This window comes from Chamaea fasciata, unplaced genomic scaffold (assembly GCF_029207755.1).
Source record: "Chamaea fasciata isolate MVZ Bird 193981 ecotype frontalis unplaced genomic scaffold, bChaFas1.0.hap1 SCAF_5, whole genome shotgun sequence".
In the NCBI taxonomy this organism is placed as follows: Eukaryota; Metazoa; Chordata; class Aves; order Passeriformes; family Sylviidae; genus Chamaea; species Chamaea fasciata.
Window position 1 is genome coordinate 39,680,871 of NW_027094090.1, and position 25,509 is coordinate 39,706,379.

A 25,509-nucleotide genomic window follows, 5' to 3' on the forward strand; every position below is an offset into this window, starting at 1 on the left:
AACAGAAAAAAATCCATTACAGATGTTAGAGACTTTCTGGAAAGCAGAATGGACTTTTGTTGTTGTTGTTTTTTTCCTTCTTCCTAGCAAAAACAGTATGCCTCATTTTATCACTGGGAAGCTTCTCAAAGCAAGAAATGTCTTTCAAAATAAATACTTGAGGAGTACTCTGGCTACGTGTAACGCAGACCTGTAAGTCACAAACACTTCGAGGTATCGGTCTCCTTTTTCAGTCTTTCCGCCGCCTTGGCTCGCTGCCAAGCGCTCACGGGTCCTATCATGGCCCCGGCCCCGGCCCCGGCCAGCTGAGGCGGCCACAGCTGAAGTGACCCTCCTCGTCTTGCTCCAGTCCCTTCCCGGGAGCTCCGAGGGGCGGTGGCACCCGGGAGCAGGGCCGGGGCGCGGGCGGGGCAGTTCGGCCCGGCCCGGCCCGGCCCGGCCCGGCCCGCCGCGGGGGCAGTCCCGCCGTGCCCCGCCGGCCCCCGGGAGCGCTGCCGTTCCGTCCTCTACCGTCCGAGGGCGTTTTGGAGCCTTGAGAAGCCAGTGCGGCCCCTCTCCCTTAAAGGCCGTGGAACATGGGTTTCCTGGGCAAGCTGGCGGCGCTGCCAAAACTTAGTGGCGCGGTGGCGGGCCGGGGCGGCGGTGGCTGGCGGCGGCCGGGCCGGCCCTGTGCGGGCGTCCCGCTCCCAGCCCGGGCCGCCGCTGCTCCCCGCCCGCCGCCCGGCGGCCGCGCCGCATCCTCCCGGGCGCTGGGCAAGTACGAGGAAGTTTTTAGGTCCTGCCTGGCGGAGCCCGAGAAGGTCTGGGGAGAAGTCGCCGAGCAGATCCAGTGGTCTAAGCCCTGGGTCCGGACCCTGGAGAGGGGCAGCCTGGGGAGCGCCTCCTGGTGAGTGCCCGAGTACCCCCGTGCGTTGGTCGGGGCATGGCCGGGGCGGCTCAGCTCGCCTCGGCGGCAGCGGGGAGGGAGCGCTGCCTGCCCAGGGGGCTGCGGGTGTGCTGCCCTGGGGGGCATGTGCTCAGCACAGAACGACCCCAGCATCTTTCTGCGATGGTCGGTGTGCCGTCGCTGTTGGAGGAGACGGCTACGGAGCTTGAAGGAGTTAAATGATTACACCTGGTTAAAGCTGCTGATTAAAAGCAGCATGGGTGAGCGTGTTGGGGTGAGGGCGCGTTACTGTGCACTCTGGAAGGTGTGACATGTGCGTGTGTGATTGAGTCCATGGCTATGTGATGTGGATGAGTGTGCCTGATGCTCCCCAGCCAACCCCTTTTGGGTCCGAATTGGCAACAGGCTGCCGTGAACATGGGAAACCCGGCTTCAGATGCCGGGGGAGGCACGCATACAAAACCACAAGTGTATAAAAACTGTGGCTGTCAGGATTGTTTAATCTCAGATACTGTCTAAGTAGGTCGTAATTTAGATATTGTGGTTAGGGTAATATTTGGCAAAGGCCTTGGGCATTGTAATATCTATGTTCATTAGTGAATGGTGAACTGCTCTAAGGCAGAACAGGATATCCTTCTTATAAATTACTGGATAGGATTTCCAATGCTTTCTCAAAGGTAGTGTACTGTTCATATTCTGTATTTGCCACCTTTGTCTCTTTTTCAGCGTTTGCATCATGCTCTTTGATCTTTTCTCAAGAAGAAACTGATGCAGAATATAAACCGCAATGTAGGATAAGGGTCATCTTTGTTTGGTACATCAATTTTCTTTGCCCTTTCTGTATTTTTCTGGTTTGTTTTTGATAAAAAATGCTAATAAGTTAAAAATATAATTAAAAGTATAATTCTCAAATCTGTGCAAACTTAAAGATATAGAACCAGTGGAGTGGAGCAGAGCTGGCTTTCTTATTGGTGTCTGATACCATTGCTTGACACCTCTAGTAGTGAAAATTTATATGTCTTAAGCTAAATTATAAGTAACACCCAGCCATGGTGGGCTGTGTAACAGTGGATAGATAGGATCCTTGAGACTTTTGATCTCAAGGTCATGGCACTATTCAGAATAGAATTCTTGAGACTTTGATCTCGAGGTTGTGGCACTATTCAGAAAGTGCAGATAGTATTGCCTGCATAATTAGGGTCTAGACAGGAGTGTGGAGATCAAGTCCTATGAGGAGCAGCTAAGGGAGCTGGGGTTGTTCAGCCTGGAGAAAAGGAAGCTCAGGGGAGACCTTATTGCTCTCTATAACTCCATAAAAGGACGTTATGGCCAGGTGGGAGTCAGCCTCTTCTCCCAAGTAACAAGTGAAAGGACCCTAAGAGGGAATGGCCTCAAGTATCTCCAGGGGAGGTTTAGATATTAGACATATTGGATATTAAGAATATTGCATATCAGGAGAAACTTCCACACTGAAAAGATTGTTAAGTATTAGAACAGGCTGCCCTGGGAAACGAAGGAATTTCCAGACCTGGAGGTATTTAAAAGATGTATAGATGTGGCACTTACAGACAAGGTGTAGCGGTGGACATGGCAGTGCTGTGTTTAGTGGTTGGACTTCATGATCTTAAGGTCTTTTCCAATGGAATTAGTTCTGTGATTCTGTGATTGAAGACCAGTAAAGCTCATTGACTGTGGCATTTCCAAACAAGATAATGAAATCAGTACAATTGTTACTTTTGAAGAACTAAGGAATGAGAATATTACACACGCTTATGAACATAGTTTTGCTATCAAATTCTGCCAAGTAAATGTGGTTTGATTTGCTGAGCAGGATAAGCTTGCTTGTTTAAAGTAACAGGGTTAAGCATTTGTGAAGCATTACATCTCAGGTGGAAATTATTTCACCTTATGGGAGGGAAAAATGGATGTTTCATGGTCTGAAAAGCAAGTCAAAGTTGTCTTCCAAGCTCTTTTCTAGCCTCACTTTTTAACTTACATCTTTCTACCACTGTGGAAGCAGAAACTGAAATCATCTTGTTAATGTGGGCAAATACCTAAAGGGAGGTTGTTCAGAAGACACCAGACTCTCTTCAGTGATGTCCAATGGCAGGACCAGAAGCAGTGGGCACAAACGAAAGCACAAGATATTCCCTTTATGCATCAGAAAACACTTTTTTTAATATGAGGGTGATTGAGCACTGGCACAGAGCTGGTTGTGGGTTCTTTGTCCTTGGAGATACTAAAATGCCATCTGGACATGGTCCTGGTCTACTGACTCCAGGCTGACCTTGTAGAAGCCTAGAAGATAAGAGGGGGTAATGTGTATGTCTCAAATACCCATAGCCAGGTAGCTGTGGAGCCAACCAAGTATTGTTGGTAATAATTACATGGAGAAAGAACAGGCTATGGCTGGAGAAAAGTGCCATACAGAGGTAGGGCAACACTTTTCTTGGATAAATGTCCTTGTTCTAGCCCCTGGAGATAAGCACCACGTGGTGCAGGGGGAAGGTTGATAAGTGGGCATGAACTGTAGGGGGATCAGGACTACAGAAGACTGCCAAAGCCCTCTGACCCATTTTCAGAGAGGTCTAGAAGAATGGACAATGCATGATAACTAATTTGCATAGAAACAAAAAAACTTATCTAAAAAATGTTACCCCCACAAAGGTCAGGTGCCCATGTGCCTCAGGTCTCTGAAAAGACCATCTGCTGGACCAACACTGGAGCCAGAATTGGTCATTTCTTTTTCTGTCTTTCTTGTTGTCTTTGTTTGGGAAGACTAAGGTATCTGCCAGGGAAAGCTGGAGTTTCCCTTGGAACAGAGAATGTAAAACCACTCCCCTTCCAAATTATTATACTTTTGCAATTAAAGGCTTTTAAGGCAAAGACTTGGGAATAGGAGTAACAGTTCTTTACTAGGATATTAAGGATACAGATGTAGTAGTACAAAAAACAATCAAATAAAACAAAGAAAAGAGTCCTAGAAACCCTGACAGGGTCAGAAATACAACTTGACACCCTGTTGGTCAGGGTGTTAGAAGCAGTCCAAAGTAAGCCCTCCTGGAGTGGCAGATGTAGTTCTGTTGGGGTAGAGATAGTCCTGTAGAAAAAGAGTCCTGTAATGGCGAGATGAGTCTAGTCTTCCTCCAGGAATCCAGGGGAAAACCAGAGTACCTGGTGTTCCTACATCTCAGTTTTTATGTAGGTAGGAATGGTTTGGCTCCCCCCACTGGGTGGAGCATCTCATAATGGGATGATGTAATGTGTCATATCATTGGTGAGCCTTACTGGCCTATTACCAGAAGATATCCCCTTGGAGGGTGGATGTGTAGTGGGAGGGATAAGGAACAATGCCCCGCCCGGTTTTTACAGCTGGCCCAGTATCAGAAAGACACCCTCCCCCCTGGAGTTACAAGAGACAAAGAAAACATCTTCCCAAGTGGTTTCAACAGATTGAATAGAATAAACATTTTTTTGGTAACATAACCCAAGAAATCTATATTCTTTCTCTCTCCCTCTCTTTATTTCATCTCTCTCTTTTACCTTGCATGCTACCTTTATCCAAAACTACTGCCATGTGCTTATACTAGGGTATCAGGGACTAACTTACCCTGATTTCCATACAAAGTGTGTGAAATTTACTTATAAAACTTAGTAACTTTTTGCAGACCCACTGACTTTTGTCCTTGTTTTTGACCATGGGCATTTATGAATCTTAGGTTCTGCCTTCCCCTTAAGAGTGGGATGCCACAGACCTGCCTGAGCAGGTGCCCTCTAGAGGTCCCCTCCAACCTCAAGCCAGTCTGTGATTCTGTGGCATTATATGAAGATGAAAGTCTGAAGATTCATCAGGCTGTAATTGTTGACATGCCTGTTGCTTTGTGGATGAAAAAACTTTAAGCAATTCAGATTTGTGTAAACAAATGTCTTAATGTGCAACAGGCAGTTTTGTTTACTTTTTAAAGTTCATTTTAAGTGATAGCAGGCTGTATATGATAGAGTGTTGTACCTCAATGCCTCTGAAGTCTCAAATATTTAGCAGCAGTCAGTGTGCTCAGCAGGGTGACAGATGGGCAAGTTCTTTGAATATCATAGAGAGAGAACATAGAAGAGGGTCTTTCAGAGGACAGGCTGAAGAGAAAACAGACAGTAGAACTCAGCTGAGAAAAAGGCCAGGCTTCCAAGCAAAACCATAGCTTGCTGGCTTCACAGGGTAAAGATGGACTTCTGGTCAGAGGTGCTCCTTAAACCTTGGAAGCTGTTTATGGAGACCTGAAAAATAGTATTAAGAAGTTCATATGTGTGCGTCTTGAGTTAGAATTTGTTTCCTCTTTTGGAGACATGTTATTAGATCAATTGGAAACAGCAATATTTTTTTCAGTATCTTTGCTTTTGGTTGCAAAACCTGGGACTTACAGAAACAGATGGTTTTCATGCATTTTCCAGTGTAATCTACTTCAATTGTAGAAGTGGAAGGAAGCTGTTACTGTATTTTAAATGTAGACATGAAGCAATTCTTTATCTCTTAATATTGTAAGAGAATGGAAGAAAATTGAACCATGCCCCAGTGTGTTTTCTTCGCTCTCTGCCATTGGAAATGCCAGTATTGTCAGTGGAATGCAAAATGATTTCCAGAAAATAAGTGATCAGTGTCATCGTCCCCTGGCTTGTTTTTTTTTTAAAACAGTAATCCCAGGTACGGTTCTAAACTGCATCAGTGGCTGATAGAGCACAAAACATCTGGGTTTTGCCTGCATGAAAAATAACAAGAGCTACAAAGAATGGTTGCTCAAGAATAGGATGAAGGGATTGAAATTGTTTGATGTAAAAGTCGAAACAGAGACTTAGGTTTTAAACCACATGGAATTTGTAGCAAAGAAGTCGAGGGAAAAACTTCCTTGAGTTGGCTTTGAGCAGATCAAAACTGTCTTCAGTTGCAACATGGGAAACATAGTCTTTAGATGTTAGTGAGAAAAATCTTTTTAATACTGAAGTTAGTGAAACTCTTGAACAAATTATTGTGAAATTTTGTGAAATGCCAGTGAAAAAGGTTAAAACAAATATTTATCTAAGAATGTGGAAACAGCTTTCTTTAACATGTACAGGCAGAGGGCAGTTTTGCAACATACGTTTTTCCTCTGATGCTAAGCTATAAATGCAGTATATAATCCCCTTTGAATTTTGGAAATGTTGCCCAGATTGCTATTCAAATGTTGCTTACACTTTTGAAACTGTGACAGGGTCAATTTACGTAATAATATCTCAAATTATCTAATATTGTCTAACATTTTCTTCAGCTTCTACTCTCATTTAGTGTAAAAAAGTACATCTCTACTTTTCTGATCCTATCAGAACTTCCTTCCTTCTCAACAAGGTAACAAAACTCTCATCACACCTTCCAGATGGTTTTTGATAAAACCTGTGCTTATAGCTCTTTCACACACTTGTTTGTAAGTGGTTGCTAAAAATTCATGCTGATGTTTCCATGTGTCTTTAGAAGAACCAAAGCTCTTGTGCCTGCTTTTGTTTTGACCATTTTTAAGTGACAATGCATAGCCCAGGTACTGTTCCCTTGTTAATACCATCCTACAGTGATTTGATATAATAATCTGATATTGATATAATAATCTGGTTTTGACCATTTTTAAGTGACTATGCATAGCCCCAGTATGCGTTCCCTTGTTAATACCATCTTACAGTGATTTGATATATTAATCTGAATCTTACACAACTTTTATGACAGTAATACAGAGTTTCTCTGTATTATGTGAAACAGCTTCAGATCCTTTATTGTTCATATAGTCCTCCTTCAGGGGAAGGGTTTTGTAGTCTTTTGTACAGAATGGTTTGTGACTTTCATAGTCCCCTACTTTCCCCTTATAAATGACATTGTAAAGGAGTTGCAGTAACATAACTGCATCCTAAACATCCTAACTGGTTTTAATTTCATAATTGCCTTTTTTAGATAATAAAGACTATCCCAAAGCATTTGTGTGTATGGATATAAGAGTATTATATAAAATATCCTGATTTAGAGCAGTCCTTTATTAAACAGGAGCAGTGAAGAAGGAAATACTTTCTTTTAACTAGTAGTGAGTTACTTTAGGCCATTGTTTATTTCTAGTTGCATTGTAACAATATGTTACCATTGTACAGTTGTCCCCACAGAACCTTTTGGAAACTCTCAACTGTGTATTTTTTGTATATTGCTATTTTTGCTGCACAGAGATACATCCAGATAGTAAAACAAAGGAAAAGGGCATCATTTAGTGTGAACTTTAACTTTTAGGTACCGTGTCATCTTCCTGTAAATAGAATTGTCTTTGTATCTGGTACCTTCTGTATTTTTGTATTTTGAGGATTGTGCTGCACTTGAATTTTCTTTATCTGTGTAAAATTACTCTAAAAGTGAAACCTAGTTTGTGAAATGTTTTTCATTTAATTGGAAGATAAGAATTTTCTGTAAATGTCTAGCTATTGAAGAGGCTGTGACATATATCACTTTACAGAAAATTTTGAGTCACTGATATTAAACAGTGTTGTCAAATGCATTATAATCACATGATCTTATAACCTGGGATCCCTTTCATTTAGCTACAGATGGTTTTAAGTTTAACTGTTATTGCCAAGAGATGAATAAGACTGTTTTGAGGCCTGAACCTGTTCTCCTTGGAAAGGATATGTGTGTGTGCCAGGACAAAGTAGAATAACAGCATGTTTTCATAATGTCGAATTATTTTATGTGAATTTATGCTTTTTCTGTGATACAATACATATAAAAATCAGTGTGATTAATGCAAAGTAAGTTAAACCAAGACCAAATTTAGCAGATTCTTAGTTACGTCAGTTAAGATACAGTACTTTAATGTCTCTATTTTCACTAATAGTCGTATGTAGCTTGTTGAGTGAATTATGAGGTTACACAGTGAAAAAGAACTTCCTGAAGTGAGTATAATGTTTCTAGAGCTATGTTTTAATTCAATGCTCTCATTCCTTAAAAGAAAACGCAAAATGACAAAAAGAAAAAAGAAAAAAAAATTGTCTTATTTTGGAAGGCTAGCTATCACATACTTTAAACTTCTTTTTCAGGTTTGTAGGTGGAGAGCTGAATATCTGTTACAATGCTGTAGATCGTCATGTTGAGAATGGACTAGGAGACCAAATTGCCATTATCTATGACAGTCCTGTAACAAATACCAAAGAGAAAATAACATATAAGGAACTTTTGGAACAGGTATGTTTCAGAATAACCTTGTTAATGAGAAGGGGCAATAAATATTGCACAGTAGGTAGATACCAGAGAGGTAGAAATGATCTATTCTCTAGTTTACTCCTTTTGCTGTGCTCGGTATTGATTTATAAGCTTTACTACCTCTGCCAAATTATACTGCATCCAATAGGTTTTAAAATTCCTCTATTTCCTCTTTTTCTTCTACAGTTTAATAGTTTTTACCCTTGTTGGTTTAATTTTTAACTTCTCTGTGTTCCATTTCATTTCCTTTTACCCCAACAGATCTTAATTAAAAGGTTAAGCATAGCATTGGTTAAGTCTCTTGACAGTTGGTGTCATGAGCTAAAGTGCAGTTCCATAGAAATGAAATGTGTACCTTGGTTGTTGCTGCACATAATTGAGTGTAAGCCTAAATGAAATTTAACTGGGGGAACTCCAAAGAAAGCTACATGACCTGCTCCTGTGTTAGACTCTCATGAGAGTGAGTGCTGGTGGCCCTTCTGTCTTGAAGATCTGTGAATTTCAGCTTTCCTGTTGGCTGAGGTAGCTCACTCCTGATGAGATTGTGAATATCCAGTTGTGCATCAGCCCATTCAGATTAACTCTGTGCCTCACCATGGGTTGTTGCCACCATGGGTATTTGTAGCCTGCCCCATTGGAGGTTCTTGGCTCTCAGGGCTGTCTGCTGGAGGTTTATCCTCATGCTGCTACTTTTGTTTAGCTGCCTTTTTCCTTCCAGTTAAACATAGCAGTTGAACTTAGCGCTGAGTACAAAGAAATGTTGGAGTTAGACTCATAGTCTTCCTTAATGTGTTTCAGTGTGAAAGATGGATTACTTTGTATGCAACACACTCCCTGTATTTAAGATATGCATGTAGTGTCTGGAGTAATGTGAACCTGTGGTTTAAAATGTGAAATGAGGTTCAGAATACAGAGTAATTCAGTTTGTGAGGGGTTTATTCTGCTGTTCCAAGTAAAGAGAAGTCATACAGCTACAAAGAAATGATAAAGCTGTTATGCATTCTACCTTTTAAGGAAAATATTGAAAACATGTACTCCTTACCAGCTTTTTATTTATTTACCAAGTCCAAAAAACCCCATGCCGTATGGAATGCTGGAGCTGGAACAACTAGCTTTGGTTTTTTAAGAAGTCAGAAGACTTTGAAAGGATCCAGCTCCTTATTTAATTTTACTTGAACTAGTGTATAATAAGTGTAATTACAATTTTATATGTACAATTTTTGTGTCATTTACTTTCAATAATTATTAAGCCTATTATACACAATATATATGCACATGTATGTGTATATGTGAAATCAATCTGTATATACATTTCATATAATACTTGGTTTATTTTAATGCAGAAATGCAACATTTTAATGTAAATTATCTTAAGTGAACTTGCTTGGTGGAAATTTCTTCTGAAAAGAACTTGAGAGATAGCCTTTTTTCTGCTTTTTAAGCTTGATACCATATTAAGTCTCCTAAGTTTAAATCTCTGTAAGTCTATTAATTGTTTTAAGGCATGGCGAATTTGTGCAAAATTTGAGAAAATTTTGCTAGTCGACATACACATCCTTTCATGTACATTTCTTGTTACAGAGCATTGCCAAACCAAGTGGAAGAACTGGTTTAACCTTTCTGGGGTCTGTAGCAGTACTCACTCAGAAGTTCATTATAATCTTGCAGGAGGCTGAGTCCTATTCTCTACAGTTTGCTCTTAATCAAAAGCAAATAAATGTGAAAGGCAATATTTGATATTAATAGCTTGTCTGTTGAAACTTTCTGGTCTCCTCTTGTAAAATAAGTTTAGTTTGGTTTATCTGCTAGCTACTGGACTCCTGAAAACAAAAGTAACAAAGAGATCTGATGAAAATGGGAGGGATGTAGGCTGTTGTATTTTTTTCATGGATCTTGTAGGTCTAGGAGAGTTTAGAGGATTCTATGCTTGTGTGTCCCAGTCACTCTTCAACCCAGGAAGGTTTGGAATTCCTCTTTTGAGCATTTTGAATGGGATTTCTGGTTTTGTATCTTTTAAGATGAATTCTTTTGGCATGAACCAAAACTGCTTTTGGTAGCTGCTAGGAGTTTACTTCAGAACTGAATGACTTAGAAACCTAAGTTGCTAATACAGCTGTAGTATTTGGTTGCTGGGTAAAAGTAAAACAGTGCTCACTGGGTCCATGCATTTGATAGAAGTGTAATTTAGGCTCTGGTTTTCCAAACTGCAAGCCTACTTCAGTTTCTTATTATATTACTTGGTCTCAAGTGCTTTTATTACTGAAATGTCAAATATATTACAGTGAATGAGCAGTCTTAAACTTGAAAAAATGTGGAGAAATAGCATGTTAATTTTTGAGTGATAAAGTACAGTGCACTGTATTAATGTAAATCATAAATGACAACACATTGTAAGAAAGTGGAAGATTTCATGGCTTTTAACAGTTTAATGAAATGTCAGTACTCAGTTTTCTGCCCTCCCCTTTTTTTTTAGAAAGAGTGATTGCTTGGATGTTTCAGGGCTACCACATCAATCTGAAGAGCAATGTAAACCTACTTTACAATGTCCCTCTGTCTTCCAAATAGTTGCAGATAGAGACTGTTTTATTGTATAGTCCAAATGTTCCCTGTCTGTCAAGAGGATGAAGGAAAGGAAAATCATAGATACCTGTGTATTGTATTGGATTGTTGTCTTCAGTGGCATTAAGTCTATGGGGTGGGGAAATTAGGTGCAGACAGGTGATTACTGGGTTGGCACAGGTAACATGTAGTTCCTGTCTGCAGTGTGCTGTACACAGTCTGCTTTAGATATGATAGATTTCATGTAAGTGCTTGCAGATCTCTTTGCTGTCTCCCTCCTGCTCCCGGAAACCAGTTATATAGCTTGTTTACAGGCACTGGGAGTCTTCTATTACAAGATTACTAATTACAATCGTTAAATAATGTCTTTTTCCTTTAGCAAGCAAACATTGCCTTTTTCATAGTTATTAATAATTATTCATGAAATAATGATAATGAATAATAATAATAATACTTGTCCATTGTGCTTAACTATTTACTGCCCACTACCCACACTTACAGTGATGATAAAAATACTCATTAAATTTTATTTTCATTGCCTCTGGCCTTTTTGTCAACACTCTAAGAGTCACAGGCAGGGAAGATAACAATTAGCTTTCTTGGTTTTTTGAGAGAAGGTGATGTTAGCTCTGTGTTTTCAGATTTTAATGTTTTCACACTAGGAAGTACAGAAAAGTAATTTACCTTTGGAAGTAGAGTTGTTATCTTTATTTACAATTACTTTCACTAATTATACTTAGAAATGACTGCAAATGCTGGTGGTATGGCAATAAATGCTAGCTTTGTACATGTCCAGGTTTTTGTTGAGTTTTGATGGTGTATATCAGTTTTATATGATCTTGCTGGGTATTAATAAGTCTAGCATTAAAGATATTACTCTTGAAAATCAGTAACATTTAAGATAAGAGATCTGTTCCATACAAATCATATAGATATCTTAGTTTGTGTGAGTTTTCAGCTGGGTGTGGTGATGACTTTGCCTTACAAACATGTTCTTTCTTGTGGTTGAAAATAACGGCACAGATTTATGCAATGCTTACAGCAAATGGAACTTATGCAGTATCTTCTGATGCAAGAGTGCCTGCTTGGGGCGTCTGTGTTTCCATTTTCTTAAATCCTCAGGGAGAATGTAGAAATATGCAGTTTGATTGTGGATGAGCTGTGAATTTAATGCAAAGACAGAGCAGATGCTCCTGGAGCTTCTGGATGTTACTGTCTCAGGTTACTGAAAATCTGAACATGTATTTCCACTGAAGAGAGAAACAGAGAGATGGGAAATGGATATATAAAAGCAAAATGGCAGCAGAGGTGCAGGAAATATCATTAGGTAGAGAGGTAAAACAGTAGAAAAGAGCAGTTAAAACCGGTAGTGGGACTATGGTTTGCACAGAGTGATCCATGATGCTTCCTCACTTGGGTAAGTACATCACTGTAACTGATTTAGTATTGGTTATTTTTACATGTCCTTACCGCATACAAAGCAGTTGATATCCTTTTCAATGTATTTGTGAGGATTCTAGGACTGAATGTAGTTACTCTTCAAAAAGAGAAAACTCAATTTTTTAAATAATACAAATAAAAGTGTTTCTTTCATAAGATGCCACATTGCCATGCCACAACAAACAGGTTGGGACAACTTCAGAGTGCTTATCACGGACTCCCATGCTTACTATAATCCAACTTACTATGTGGTAAATACTAATGAAATATTCAGTAGTACTTTTGTGACTGAATATTGTGTACTGTAAAAGTAGTAAATATTTTCTCGTGGTGTTACAGAGGCATTGCTGCTGATCAGTCTATTTCATTTCTTGAGTTCCAGTCCTTTGCTGCTGTACATATTCTCTCTTATGTTTCTGCATAGCAAAAATGAAAATCTGACATGGAGAGCAAAAATTAATTTTAAATCTAGATATTTCTCTGAATTTGTGTTTACCTTTGCTTCAGGGTATAAGGTCTCTTGTCTCAGATTCTGAGAAGTTTATGACACTGCAGTAAAGAAAATACTACTACATATTGATTTGTGTTTCAAAATTATCTAGTTAGGCCAGAACTTATATTATGAAATGCACTGTTGACATTCATTCTTAAGAGCTAAAATTGAGAAATATAAACTGTTACCTGAATGACTGGTAAACTCATTTAAAAATTTGCTAGAAATTGCTAATGATTTTTTTTTTTGGCTGTACTGACTACAGTAATTAGTCTCCTTCCATTTTTATTTTACAAAAGAAAAATATATTAGTGGATTTTTTTGCAAAGAGGAGATTGTCTTATATTTATTAAACCTTGATTACATTACATCAACTTTCTTTATCATACTGGCATGTCTCTTTGATGTTGTGCATATGTTGACTGTATGAACCTTGTTTTTTTATGGGGCAACAGCAGATCGAGAGAAACTTTAAATATGAATGTTTTGTCAGTACAGGTCTCCAAGTTAGCTGATGTCATGATCAGACATGGTGTGAAGAAAGGAGATCGTGTGGTCATCTACATGCCCATGATTCCACAGACGGTGTACTGCATGCTGGCTTGTGCCAGAATAGGAGCCATCCATAGCCTGATTTTTGGTGGATTTGCATCTAAAGAACTTTCAGTTCGCATTGATCATGCAAAGGTAATGACCTGTTTGGAGCAACAAACACCATTGCTTTAGTTACTCCTATCAGTCTCAATGCCAAAAACCTGTTGTTTGGATTTTTTCCCAGACAGGCTAACATTTCTCTTTGTGTGGTACACAATCTCCATTTGTTTATAATACCTATTGTTGCAACATGAACAAAGTACTATGTCTGTGCTGAGGTTGATACTTGTATAGCAGACACCTATAAAAGTGAGCAATTTTGACCCCTTCTACAAAAGCAGGGGTTTAACACACTGTTGTCTATATAGAGTGTGCTTTCTTCTCTTGTTTGTCAATATTTTTCTACAAAGCATCTCCTTAATATTGGCTTTTGGTTCAGCATTTTCATCAAGTGTATGAGGAAAATTCTGCCAACCCATTGGCTTTTCTGGTGTTTAGACATATTAGGTAGTATATGTTTTCAGCTGTGTTGTGATTTAGAAGTGGTATTCCCCAATTTATTGAAGCATTCCAAACCATATATTCTTGGCTCACTCCCCCTTCTCCCTCCTCCTCCCTGTGGTGGGAGTGGAGAGGAGAATTGGAGGCCTAAAAGGTAAAGATAAGGTTGAGGTAAGAACAATGTGCTAGAAACAGCAATGAGATAAATGAATAGCAGCAATATTCATAGCAGAGTGTACAAGAGGGGTGAACGATCCACACCATACAGAACCTGCACTACTCTACCACACCCTCTGCAAAGGACCCATTCCCCCTTCCCACCTTGTGTATGGCTTGAGGTGGTATAGAATGACCTCTGGGTCCTGGCCATGCCCCTCCTGGCTATTACAAAAAATAACCCTGTCCTGGCTGGATGGAACTAGAACAAGCTGTAATTCTACTTCATTTAATTTCTACACAAAACAGGACAGCTATGTAAACCATTGCCCTAAATAAGTGATTGTGCAGATTACATAATTAATAGAGATGAATGCTTTAAAGGCTTCTGTGTTTGGCATAAGATGAGCTTGTTTATAAAGCATTATGATGTCTATGTTACTGAAATGAAAATACTGCTTGAGTGTTCTTAGTACCATATACAGGCATATCAGTAGCTTGTGTATGCCTTAGTTTCAAACTAGCTAACAATGGAATGGCCTATTCTTGTTTTCTGCTAGTGAACAAGGTAAAGTCTTTGTCACCTTGAACAGTCACCTGAAGCATTTAGACTCTCTGTGGTAGCTGTCTTATAATTGAGTCATGTTGCTTAGATGTATAAACCAAAGCAGGATTTTGTGTAGGGTTCAAGTGTTCAGAATTTGTGAAACTTTCACTTAGATTTCTGTGTCCAGAAGTGTTTTTCAGATGACTGAACTTTCAGTTTTATAAATATCTGTAAATAGAGAGTTGAATGCATTTCTCCTCTGCTCCTTGATGGTTTAACAAAGATCTTAATAAAATGGCCAAAGTGGTTTGTTGGAATGATGAAAAAAGGCTAACAACAGCTCTCTAATTTTCCCTGTCTTTCTTCCTACTTCCCCATTTTTTTAACAAGCTATATATAATTAGGTAAAAATTATGTAGAAGAAAAAATTAAAGGCTTTAAAAATGGAGGTTGCTACAGTACAAATTATCTAGCATGTTTACTTTTAGAATATTTTGCAATTATTAACTAATTAATCCCAATGGTATTTCCCCAGGGAAGAAAGGGAAGAGAACACAATAATCGTAATCTTTGCTTCATGCATTAAAATCAAAAGAGAGGAAGTTTTCTACCCAAGGTCACGTAGCAACTCTTTTGAAGGGTTAGCTATATACTTATTAGGTGCAAACCATGGACTAAGTCCTAATTTACATTGACTTTTGGTTTCTTTAAAAGGCAGTATTATGGATGATTTTTGGTCCATCTGATGTATAATGAAAATATGAGTAAGGAGAGGCATATCCTCAATCTAAATTTCAAAACATGCCCCAATTTTCCTTGTGGTAAAGCTTTCATGATAAGTGAATTGCACAGTCCTGAGGCTACCTGTAAGTACCTGTGATAGACAGTAAAAATGCTGAATAAATAAAGCAGTTGCACAATAACCTAACCTTTTTATTAGGCTTTTATGTGAATTGGTTTATATGCTGCAGTACAGGACCTGATGTTGGTAAAATTAATTAGAAAGTGTTAAAGATGTGCTGTGGAAAGGTGGCTGTAAGATGCTCTTGTGGAAGAAAGATCGAACTTCATACTCTGTTGGAAAGTCTGAGTGAAAGAAATAACAAGCACTTTCTAGTGAGTATGGAAAGGTACACTTGGCCAGTTTACCTTAACTTATCTTGAATTTTAAATAGGTCTGGGAATGCTGCAAAGTCCTGCAGCTGGTAATTTCTACTTGTGTCAGGTGTTGGCAGTTACAGGCTTTATGCAGTGAATTGTGATAAAGTGGTACAGAGGATGAGAACAGGATTTTTTGTCATCTTTCCTTTCACTTGAGTCTGGGAATATATAATTTGTAATATCAAAACAATAGGTAGGTTCATACAATCATGGAACAGTTGGAAGGGACCTTTAAAGGTGATCTAGTCTGACTTCCCTGCAATGAACATGGCATCTTCAGTTATATCAGGTTGCTCAGAGTCCTGTCAAATGTGACTTTGAATGTTTCCAGGAGTGGGCATGTAGCATCTCTCTCCTGAGCAACCTGTGCCAGTATTTCACCAACCTCATTGCAAAAAATTTTTTTCCTTATATCTGGTTTAAATATATCCTCTTATAGTTTAATGCCATTACCCCTTTGTCTTATTGCAGCAAGCATTGCTCATGTCCAGCTTTTCATCCACCAGTATCCCCAGGTCCTTCTTGACAGGGCTACTCTAAATCCCTTCATTCTCCAGAGTGCACTGATTTTTGGGGGGCTTGGCCTGGCATAAGTGCAGGACTTTGTACTTGACCCTTTTTAAGCTCCTTAAGTTGTCATGGGCCTCCTCCTTGAGCTTGTCCATGTCCCTCTGGATGGCATCCCCTCCTTCAGGAGTGTCAGCTGTGTCACTTGAGGAGTATTAGAGAGTGTAGAAGAATTTGTAGGAGGAGTCTTTATAGCAGAATAAAAGTGTTGGTTTTGTACCAACATCTTATACTATTGGGCCTTCCTTTATCTCATTTCTACTTCATAATGTATTTTTCTATAGCTCACTATCTCTGTCATTTCTTCTCCAGCATACCCTTGAACTCTTCCTGGTTTTTCTTCAAACTTGTTATATGTCTGTCTAATCTTAACATACAGGACAATATGGAGCCAGAGAAGAGGTGGGAAATAGATGTATGAAAGCAATATGCGAGAAGAGGTGCAGGGGAAATTACATCATTAGGCAGAGAAAATAAAAGAGCAGTTAAAACCAGATCTGAGCCTTTGATTTGCCCAGAGTGATCCATGATGCTTCTTCAGTTTGGTAGTACATCACCTTAGCTAATTTAGTATTGGTTATTTTTAGGTGTCCTTACTACATACAAAGCAGTTGATAACCACAGATTGCATCATTTACATATTACTATAAAGCTAGTGGTAACAAGTCTTTTGTCTTAACACCTGAATAGAATTGTGTATCTTGTATTTATTACAATCTAACTTCAGGGTGGCCTTCCAATGAGTTTTCAGCTTCATTGCATTGTATTGTATCATCTTCTATTAATTCAGTGCATTCCAAACAGGAAAATCAATGAATACTGAAATTTTAAAGCTCATCCAAAATCTTTATTTTGAGTACAGACCAATTAGGGATCTTTCCTGAATGACAGATTTGGACAAGAAACATTTTATTATTGCGCAAAAAACCAGTTTAATCTGTGCTTTCTCTGCTGAATTTAGTTTAGCCTTAACTGCGACATTGGGATTATGCTTACTTAATGAGATTTGTGCTAATACATGCAATTAGTAAACTAGCTTGATCAAACTGAGCGCCATATGATAAATAAGCATCTAAAACTTCAAAACAATGAAGTTTGAAGACTCATTCTTTTCCAAGTAAATTACGTTCTAATACATAATTTCTTTGGTGCTACCGTTTCTCCCCTGAAAAACAAAAAATAGAAATACTGATATTTGGACCTAAGTCAAAACAGCTTGTATGCAGATTTCTTCACTTAGGAAGTCTTACATAAAAGCTGTGGTTAATTTATTGACAAAAATATGAAGTCCACATTTGCAAATAGATATCAGTCTCAAAAGTCCCAGAACTATACAAATCTGATTTTTAGTGATTTTGCACCCTCAATCCTTCAGCCATCTCTTGGAAAACTTTAGCCTTCCCTCATGTGCCTTATGACATTAGCTTATTCTCTTCCTGTATTTCTCATATCCTGCCATCTCGTTTGCCTTTTTTTCTCTCTTCCTTCTGTTTTTTGTCCTGTGACTTTTATTGCAGGCTGTGAAAAAGCCAGCAAAGTTCTTCAACTAGTATCAAAATATGAAATTGGAAGCATTAGGTAGAAGGCAAAACAGTACAACTAACTGTTGACATCACTGCATCACTTTTCCTTAGTGGAGGAGCTAAGGTGGACAGGGGGTTTCTCTCTGTGTTCATTATATTTGTGCTACTAATAAGAAGTTAATACTGTTGATTTACTCAAATGTGTTTGAAAATAGTGAAGTGTCATAAGGTATTAATGTTCTTCCAGACAGAAAGCAGATGCATAGACAGAAAGATTACACAAGTTTGTTTTATTTTAGAAAACTGATCTAAACCCCTGTGACTAATTATGTAAAGATAAATTGTATACATGGAATTTAATGGAAAATGTTATTAGGTTACATATTTAAAATACATTGCAAATGTACATATTAACTATCTTATTTTTTTTAGCCCAAACTTATTGTAACAGCAAGTTTTGGAGTAGAACCGAAAAGGAAAGTGGAATACATATCTCTCCTAGAAGCAGCACTGGCAAGGGTACAGAGCAAACCTGATAAAGTTCTTGTTTACCAGCGACCTAATTTGGTGGGTGTACAGTCGTAGTGCCTTTATGTTAACTTTCACATGTTTTTGTAGTGCATGTGCCTTTACTTTTTTGCAAGAAATACTTTACTGCATCTATTGTAGTTTGTTTTTTAATTTTAAGGGCGAGCATTATATATAGTCATATAGTCATAAGATTTAAATACTGAATAGAACTAATGCAGTAGAGAGGTAAAAGAATATTGAATAGTACTGTACAAAAAATTTGAGTAGTGCATGTTTTTTGAATGAATTCCATTTATTCCATGTGGTTTTCTTTTGACAGTTTTCTGATTTTTCAATGGGCAGGGCCATGTTCCTCTTACTAAAGGTCGTGATCTTGACTGGGAAGAAGAGCTTGCAAAAGCACAGTGTTCAAAATGTGTCTCCGTTCCCTCAGACCACCCACTTTATATTCTGTATACATCTGGGACAACAGGTTTGCCCAAGGTAAAGGACTGTCAGTAGTCTAAGAGTCTGTGACCAACTATTTGCAGTTCCCTTTGAATAAATATTTAATTGAAAGGTTGAAAATGTTTGCCAGGTGCTATAAATGGTAAGCATTGCTACAAATAGTTTAATCTCATTTTTTCGCATTTCACTATTTTAAAGGCAGTGTCTAGGAATAAATCACGTTTTTAAATTTAAATAGTAGTAATATAAAGATGCATTTTCTTCAAAAAGTTTGTACATAATAAACTTTTGAGGATAGCAGAATGTCTTTTATTCAGTACTATCTTCTGTGTTTTAGCTTTCATAGATATGCACAGTATAGTCACTTAATGACAAGACCAGTTAATATATCACTTGGTGATAGCATTTATTGCTGACTAATCTTATTCATTATTTACACGTTAGCTAATTTTCTTATAGATAAGACATGGTGAATGACATTACAGATTAAATGAAATAAAGGATGTTCTGAACGCTTGTGTTACTGCCCAATTCTGAGTGCATAATACCATAAAAATAGAAGTTTAGATTAAGTGAAAATTAACAAAGGGTATTATTTGAAAATGTTTGCTTTTGAATGTAAATTAGTTTTAACAATGTATTTTTAAAGGATTGTATTTTAAAAGTGAACTAATTTTCTGGCAATAGTCTTACCACCACTGATTCAGACAATATGACACATGCTGGTGTGTGTGATACTGCTAAAAATATTTAATGTGATTGCCTATAAAGCTCAGAATGTCTAAGGATGTAAGGAAAAAAAAGCCATCATTTTTGCTGAGAAAAATGTCTTCTGCTTTTACCTTCAATGTGGGCCCTTGAAAGCAACATATATATCCTAAATAATACAGTTATATTGTCAAAAACCCAAGATAAAATCCTTTGTTACAACAGATATTTTTGTTGACTGAGTATCAGTAGATTATCTCAGAGGTGATAGTTCTCAGTTTACTTCACTATGTTGTCTCTGTGGAGAAAAGGACAGATACCTTGAATCAATCACCCTTACAAGAGAGAGAGAGATTTTGAGCTAACTGGCAGTAAGGTACAATAAGTAACTCTCAGTGAATAAAATAACTTTTTATTTATTTATTTATTTAAGTAACTTAATTTAAATGGCCATGCAGGTAAAACTACTTAGTTATGACCTTCCTAAAAAGCTTTTCTTGATCTCAGAGCAGAGGCTAAGTTAGAAGCTGAGTTGAACAAAGGCAATCTGCTGTCTGAAATTGGTGAAGTGTTTGTAGACCATTCTCTGCCTTGGCAATCTCCATTTTAATGAGTTAGTGTATCTCTGCAGTCCCTCATTTCTTGGATGACACCTGAAAGTGCCTATTTCATTTTATTAAGTACATCAAGAGAATGTACCATGCCCAGCACAGACAGACAGACAGCTGCATTGTAATGTCTGTGCAGAGCATATCTGTTTGGTCCAGTGGATTTCATCTGAGTTTTAGTTCAGTACACATTTTACTTAATCCTTTCTTCTAGGAATAGTGTACTAGAAGGTGGTGACATCCATACTGACCATACTAATATTGCAAAATATGTCCAAAAGTTTCCTGTTAATGATGTTTCAGAGCTGGGTTTTGATTTACCAAGGTGCATGATGCTGTTAATAATCTATCATTCTAATTTTCAAATCCCTCTTTTAACTGAAGACTGCGATGGTATTAATTTAGCATTCATACGTGTTCTTCAGGCTAAATAGTAAACTTTCAAGAATATACATTGGTTTAAGCCAATTTTCTGATGTCTTTAAAAAGAGTCAGGGCAAGAAAGGGACGTTTCAGGGAATAATTCACCCCAGTTTTTTCAGGGATCAACTACTTTGTAGGTGTGAAGATGATACAGATAGAGTAGGCAAAGAGTTTAAAATATGCCTTGCATTTAGATGGTATGGTTAAAGTGAGGTAAATACTTAATCTCATTTTTTGTCAGCATATATTGACTGAGTATTTGTATATCCAACTTCTATGAGACAATTTTAGCTTTGTTAGTTATCTTCTGAATGTTTGTTTTATTGTATGTTTGGTTTTTGTTTTCCAAACTTACTTCTTTAGTGGAAGTGTTAGTATGTTCTTGTTGGAATAGATCTTTTTCTTAGGTGAGAAGTACATACGTTGTTGGAGTTGGACAACTTTAATTCCATTGCTGCTGAAACCTTAATATTTAATTGAAGACAGCAATATGATTGTATCCTTCAAATGTTAATCTTAAGCATTTAAACACTCAAATTTTCTCATTTAGGGTGTTGTGAGACCAACTGGTGGCTATGCAGTTATGCTAAACTGGACCATGTCAGCTGTTTATGGCCTCAAACCTGGTGAGGTAATTCTGTTTAAATGTCACGTAAACGTTTTTGAATGTCTCTTATAACCCCTAACTATAATTTTGTTTATATTGCATTTTAGGTATGGTGGGCAGCTTCTGATTTAGGCTGGGTTGTTGGTCATTCCTACATTTGCTATGGACCTCTCCTTCATGGTAATACTACAGTTTTGTATGAGGTACGATCCAGTCTAAAAAGTCCCCCTTGGAAATCCCTCCAACTGATGGTCCAGATGATCCTGTTTATGCCTGTCTATTCTTTATGGCACAGATACTTAAATTGTGTGTGTATGTTCAGTGTTTATACTCTCCACCTGTTACAGTAATTTTTAAGGAAAACTTACTTCACTGTCATTCAAGCTTGTCTACACTTGTGTGAAGGGTAATAGTTAGCCGCATAAGGAACTCTAAAACAACAGAACTAGATACGGCAGATGGTGGAGTGTACCTGTGTTACTGATTGGACTACCTTTATTTTGGAAGTAGGAGAGGGTGTTGTGTTTTGCATATCTTGTGATGAAAAATACTTACTGGATCTTAGTTGGATGCAATTGAAAGCTGTATGGTTGGAACCAGAACTTATAAGGAGAGTTGTCTCTTCTTTCCTCTCTACCAGTCAAGGAAACTGAACCCAAGACTCAGATGACATTTGTGGCTTAGTCCTTTCCTTCAGGGGATAAAACTTAGTGGCATGGAGAGGAGACTAGTCCAATTAGAGTGGCCTCCAGCACCCTTTACTGCTCAGAAAAGTAATCATGCTGCCTTACATTGTTATTTTTTCAGAATATATTGTTGATTTTTCTGAATAAGAAAATAAAAAACTTCACCCAGTAACAGAAGTGCACATTTGTAGACTCAAATATTGTATTAGCTTGAGTATTAAATGACTATAGTCTAATTAATGTTTAAGTGCCTGATAGATGTTAATTAGATTCTTCATTCTAAGGGGGTTAACTGAGCACCATCACAATAGTTAAGCAGAAGAGGAAAGCAGTGTAAGAAAATTAGTAGTTTTATAGTTGCTGTTTTTGAGCACTGATAATGCGCTAGGCCACAATAAAATTGTTGCATGAATTGTCAGAAGAGAATCACTGCAATGAAGAGGTTTTCATTCTAGCAGGTGTAGAGTAAGCCAGGAAGGAATAGGAAGTGAAGAGTCCTTCAGCATTTTCTGTTGCATAGTCGTCTTACAGTGAAGTTTTATCTCTGTGTGAATGCATGGGGATCAACGTGGTTATTGTCATTGTAAAAGTACCTCTGAGTTTAAACTGTTGTAAAACCAAAGGAGTAAAAATCCTACTTTTTTAACAGTGAACATAAAGAAAAATTAGAGTTAGTACTAGGTTGACCTACATATCTGCTTTGTGATTTTTTGCTCTTGGTGAGATCGTTATTAAACAGAAATAGTACATTTCCCATTTTTCTTCTCCAAGATGCCACTAAATCAAGGCTCCAGACAGTGTTCATGACATAAATGTCATCTTTTTGAGGGTTAATAGTGGGAAGAAAAGGAAGTTGTCTGTACACACAGGAATAAAAGTAATATTTACAAAGAGAATAGTGCATAATTTTTCCTCTGCTCAGAAGGAAAATGAATACTTACTAATTAAAACATTGATACTATTAGTAGTAAGTATTCAGAAATTTTTATTCAAATCTCCTAAATGGTTGCCTAATTATATACTTTGGGTTAGGGGGTATCAGTGTGCTGTTTGGCCATGAGGGAAGAACATCACATTCCTTTTGTTTCTGGACAGCCACTATTGAATGTAAACTGTGCTGACTTCATACCCTCACTCCTTCAAGTATTTTGTTTATTTTTAAATTACTTAGGTGACAACTTGTCATTCTAACAATTAATATGGAAACTATGCTTTTAATTTTCACTTGTTGTTACACTATTATCAGGAATGTGAAAATGATGATTTCTTTTAAATAAAAAAGCAAGTGTATTTTTTGTTTTGGTTTGTTTAAAATAACCAATCCTATGTTGTTTTTCTCCAAATCATGACAAACTTCAGCAACAAGTAAGCTACCTGAAGTCTCAAAGCCCACTCTGGGTTACACTTCCTAATAGGGTTTCAAGCTATAAGCAACAGGGCACTATGAAGAGAAAGTCTAGTTACTACTTGTGGTCCTGTGATGTCTGGAAAAAGGCAGCATTGTAGTTCCAGTGTTTGGGACTTTGAGCTGGAGCTAGGGTAAGGGAGAGGGTACACACACTTGTCAAGAACCAGGCATTAAGGACTTCATCTGAGTGGTCTAGGTCAGAGAAGGAGCTACTGTCCTACACAGAGCTATATGTAGCAAGACATCTGTGTGCCTGGAGTCTCTCACAAGGCTCTCTGGAGTCCTGTAGTTGCAGCAGATTTGCAGGATATGTAAGAGCAACAGGTTTGAAATTACTCTTCTTTGGCACAGTTCTTGCAGACGTCCAGCTTTTCCTGCTGTTTTTGTAAGCCAGTATCATCAGCTTACAAAGCAAACACTGTCTCTGAAGTCTGGGAAGGATCACTTTGCTATCACCCATACTGATTGTGGAGCCAATTCAGTAAGAAATGTCAAGTCTTCAGCAGAACTTTGGCAGCAGGGTCACCATCAGACGGATGAATGCCTCTGTGAGCATATTCTTTTGAATCCTGATATGTCAGGATTTTGTGTGTGCTTCGGCATCAGCAGGTTTTAGTGGCAATGAGTTCCATGTACAACATTTTTTTACACAGAGAGAATTTCCTCATAATTTTGGATTTTTGGTAAAAAATAGTAATTTTGGATTTTTGGTGGTAATTGAAGAAGCCGTTGTTAGGGGTCAAACAGAAAGGGAATTGAAGCACTCTTATTCCTGCATTGTTGGACATTTTATTGTAGCTCTTCTTCTGTGTCTCTTTCCTCAAGTAATCTATCCTGGTATCTTCTCACTTTCTCCATACAAGAACTTTCCTATCCCCTTGATAATACTTGGTGTCTCTGAATCTTTTTTGATAATCATGTATGAAATCATAAATCATCAGCACATTTTGCCTCAGGATGTCTGTTTGACATCTCATAAATTGTATACTAAATCTAAGTGCTTCTAGAAAGATGTTCCTGTCTGTCTGTCTCAGTTTCTTGATAGGTCTTTTCTGTGGGAATCTTCCTAGCTGATACAAGAATTGTCTGTTCTTACTTTTCTCTTTTAAATTAGGTGAGACAGATCACTCTCTTTCTAACTGCCCTGTTCCCATTTACTGTGCTCTTATTTCCTGTCAACCATAGATATTATTGCAAGTAACTTTTAAAAATCAATTTCCATCAGTATTGATGCAATTACTGAATAGCAACAGGGTCTCTAACTGATCCCTGCAGAAATCCAGCAGAAGTATCTCCTTTGCTCAGTCCCCAATTGACTCAGCAGTCTGTCAACATGTTCTGAATTCAATTACCCTGTGGTTTACTGTTTATACTGCTAACTTTTAAAAATAAAAATTACATGTTGTAATAAGCCTTCATGGAATATGGTAGTACTTCTTAAAAGTTTTGTGTAATAAATGACCTCTCTCTGGAAATTTTATTTGTAGGTTTTGGGCTCTAACATTAATTTGCACTGTCTGAGATATAGTTTGCTTATGTGTTAGAATCTGATTATTAGGGAGATTAATTAAGTGCGAACAAGGCCACATGCCAAAGTCAATAATGTGGATTTTATTTATCAGTAAATGTGAGGTAGAGAGAGAGAGAAAGAAATATAAAAAAGAGGAGGGGGGAAAGGAGGAGAGACAAATTAAGGGGAAAGTTAATCACCACCCCTGTGGATCCAGTGGCGTCCTGCTGGTTCTCTTCTTTTGGTCTTCTCTGTGGTGGGGATCCCATGAAACACAGAGTTCAGTGAGTATTAATATACATCCGGGTGTACATGGGAATGCCCAAGCTTCTCCCCTATGAGGGAGTTTTATGCTGTCTTATGTAGGAGAATCTAAATCTGTTGCAAAACTTTGAATCACTTGCAGTCCTCTGGTAGAAGGCCTGAGGAGTGAGTTGGGGGACCTTTGGGGGTCTTTGATGGTTTGTGACCCCTTCTAAGACATAAGAGCTGCATCTCACATAATTTTCTCATAGTGGTGGATATTCACTCCCTCTGTCTTATGTGGACCAGAGGTTTTGCCATCACACTTCCAGAAGCTCACCTCCTCGCTCTTGGCTGCATTCTTTCCCAGCCCTGTTTACTTCTCCTTAGACCTGAGGTAATTGGACAGTAGTGCCACCTTTATCTTATCTCAAGTTCCCTCTCAGGTGGCTTAACTCACAGTCTGAATTCCCATCAGGAGGGACATTCAGAGGGATGGACTTTGGTAGTCACAGATGAGCTTCTTTGCACACTTTGCTACAGTGGGCAAAGTCTTTCAGTGATCTTAAAAATGTTTGGGCCATTAACTATTTCAGTCTGACACAATATGTCCATGTTTGTTTTAGCATTTGCTAAACTCTGCACAGCTTCCAGGACAC

General features: G+C 38.2%; 1 protein-coding gene across 2 annotated transcripts in view; it reads left to right on the plus strand.

Annotated features, from left to right (window-relative positions):
- The first annotated feature begins 575 nt into the window (after positions 1-575).
- The window catches only part of ACSS3 (acyl-CoA synthetase short chain family member 3), a 68,424-nt gene continuing 43,490 nt past the window's right edge, over positions 576-25,509 (plus strand). Inside the window, exons 1-7 of one of the 2 annotated variants that reach the window (XM_066184592.1) lie at positions 576-886; positions 7,976-8,120; positions 13,129-13,317; positions 18,112-18,246; positions 18,553-18,693; positions 20,947-21,027; positions 21,111-21,206. In XM_066184592.1, coding sequence (XP_066040689.1) covers positions 576-886; positions 7,976-8,120; positions 13,129-13,317; positions 18,112-18,246; positions 18,553-18,693; positions 20,947-21,027; positions 21,111-21,206 — 1,098 coding nt within the window. Of the gene's footprint in view, positions 887-7,975; positions 8,121-13,123; positions 13,318-18,111; positions 18,247-18,552; positions 18,694-20,946; positions 21,028-21,110; positions 21,207-25,509 lie in introns of those variants that run through there. The other variant, XM_066184593.1, reaches the window with a different exon arrangement.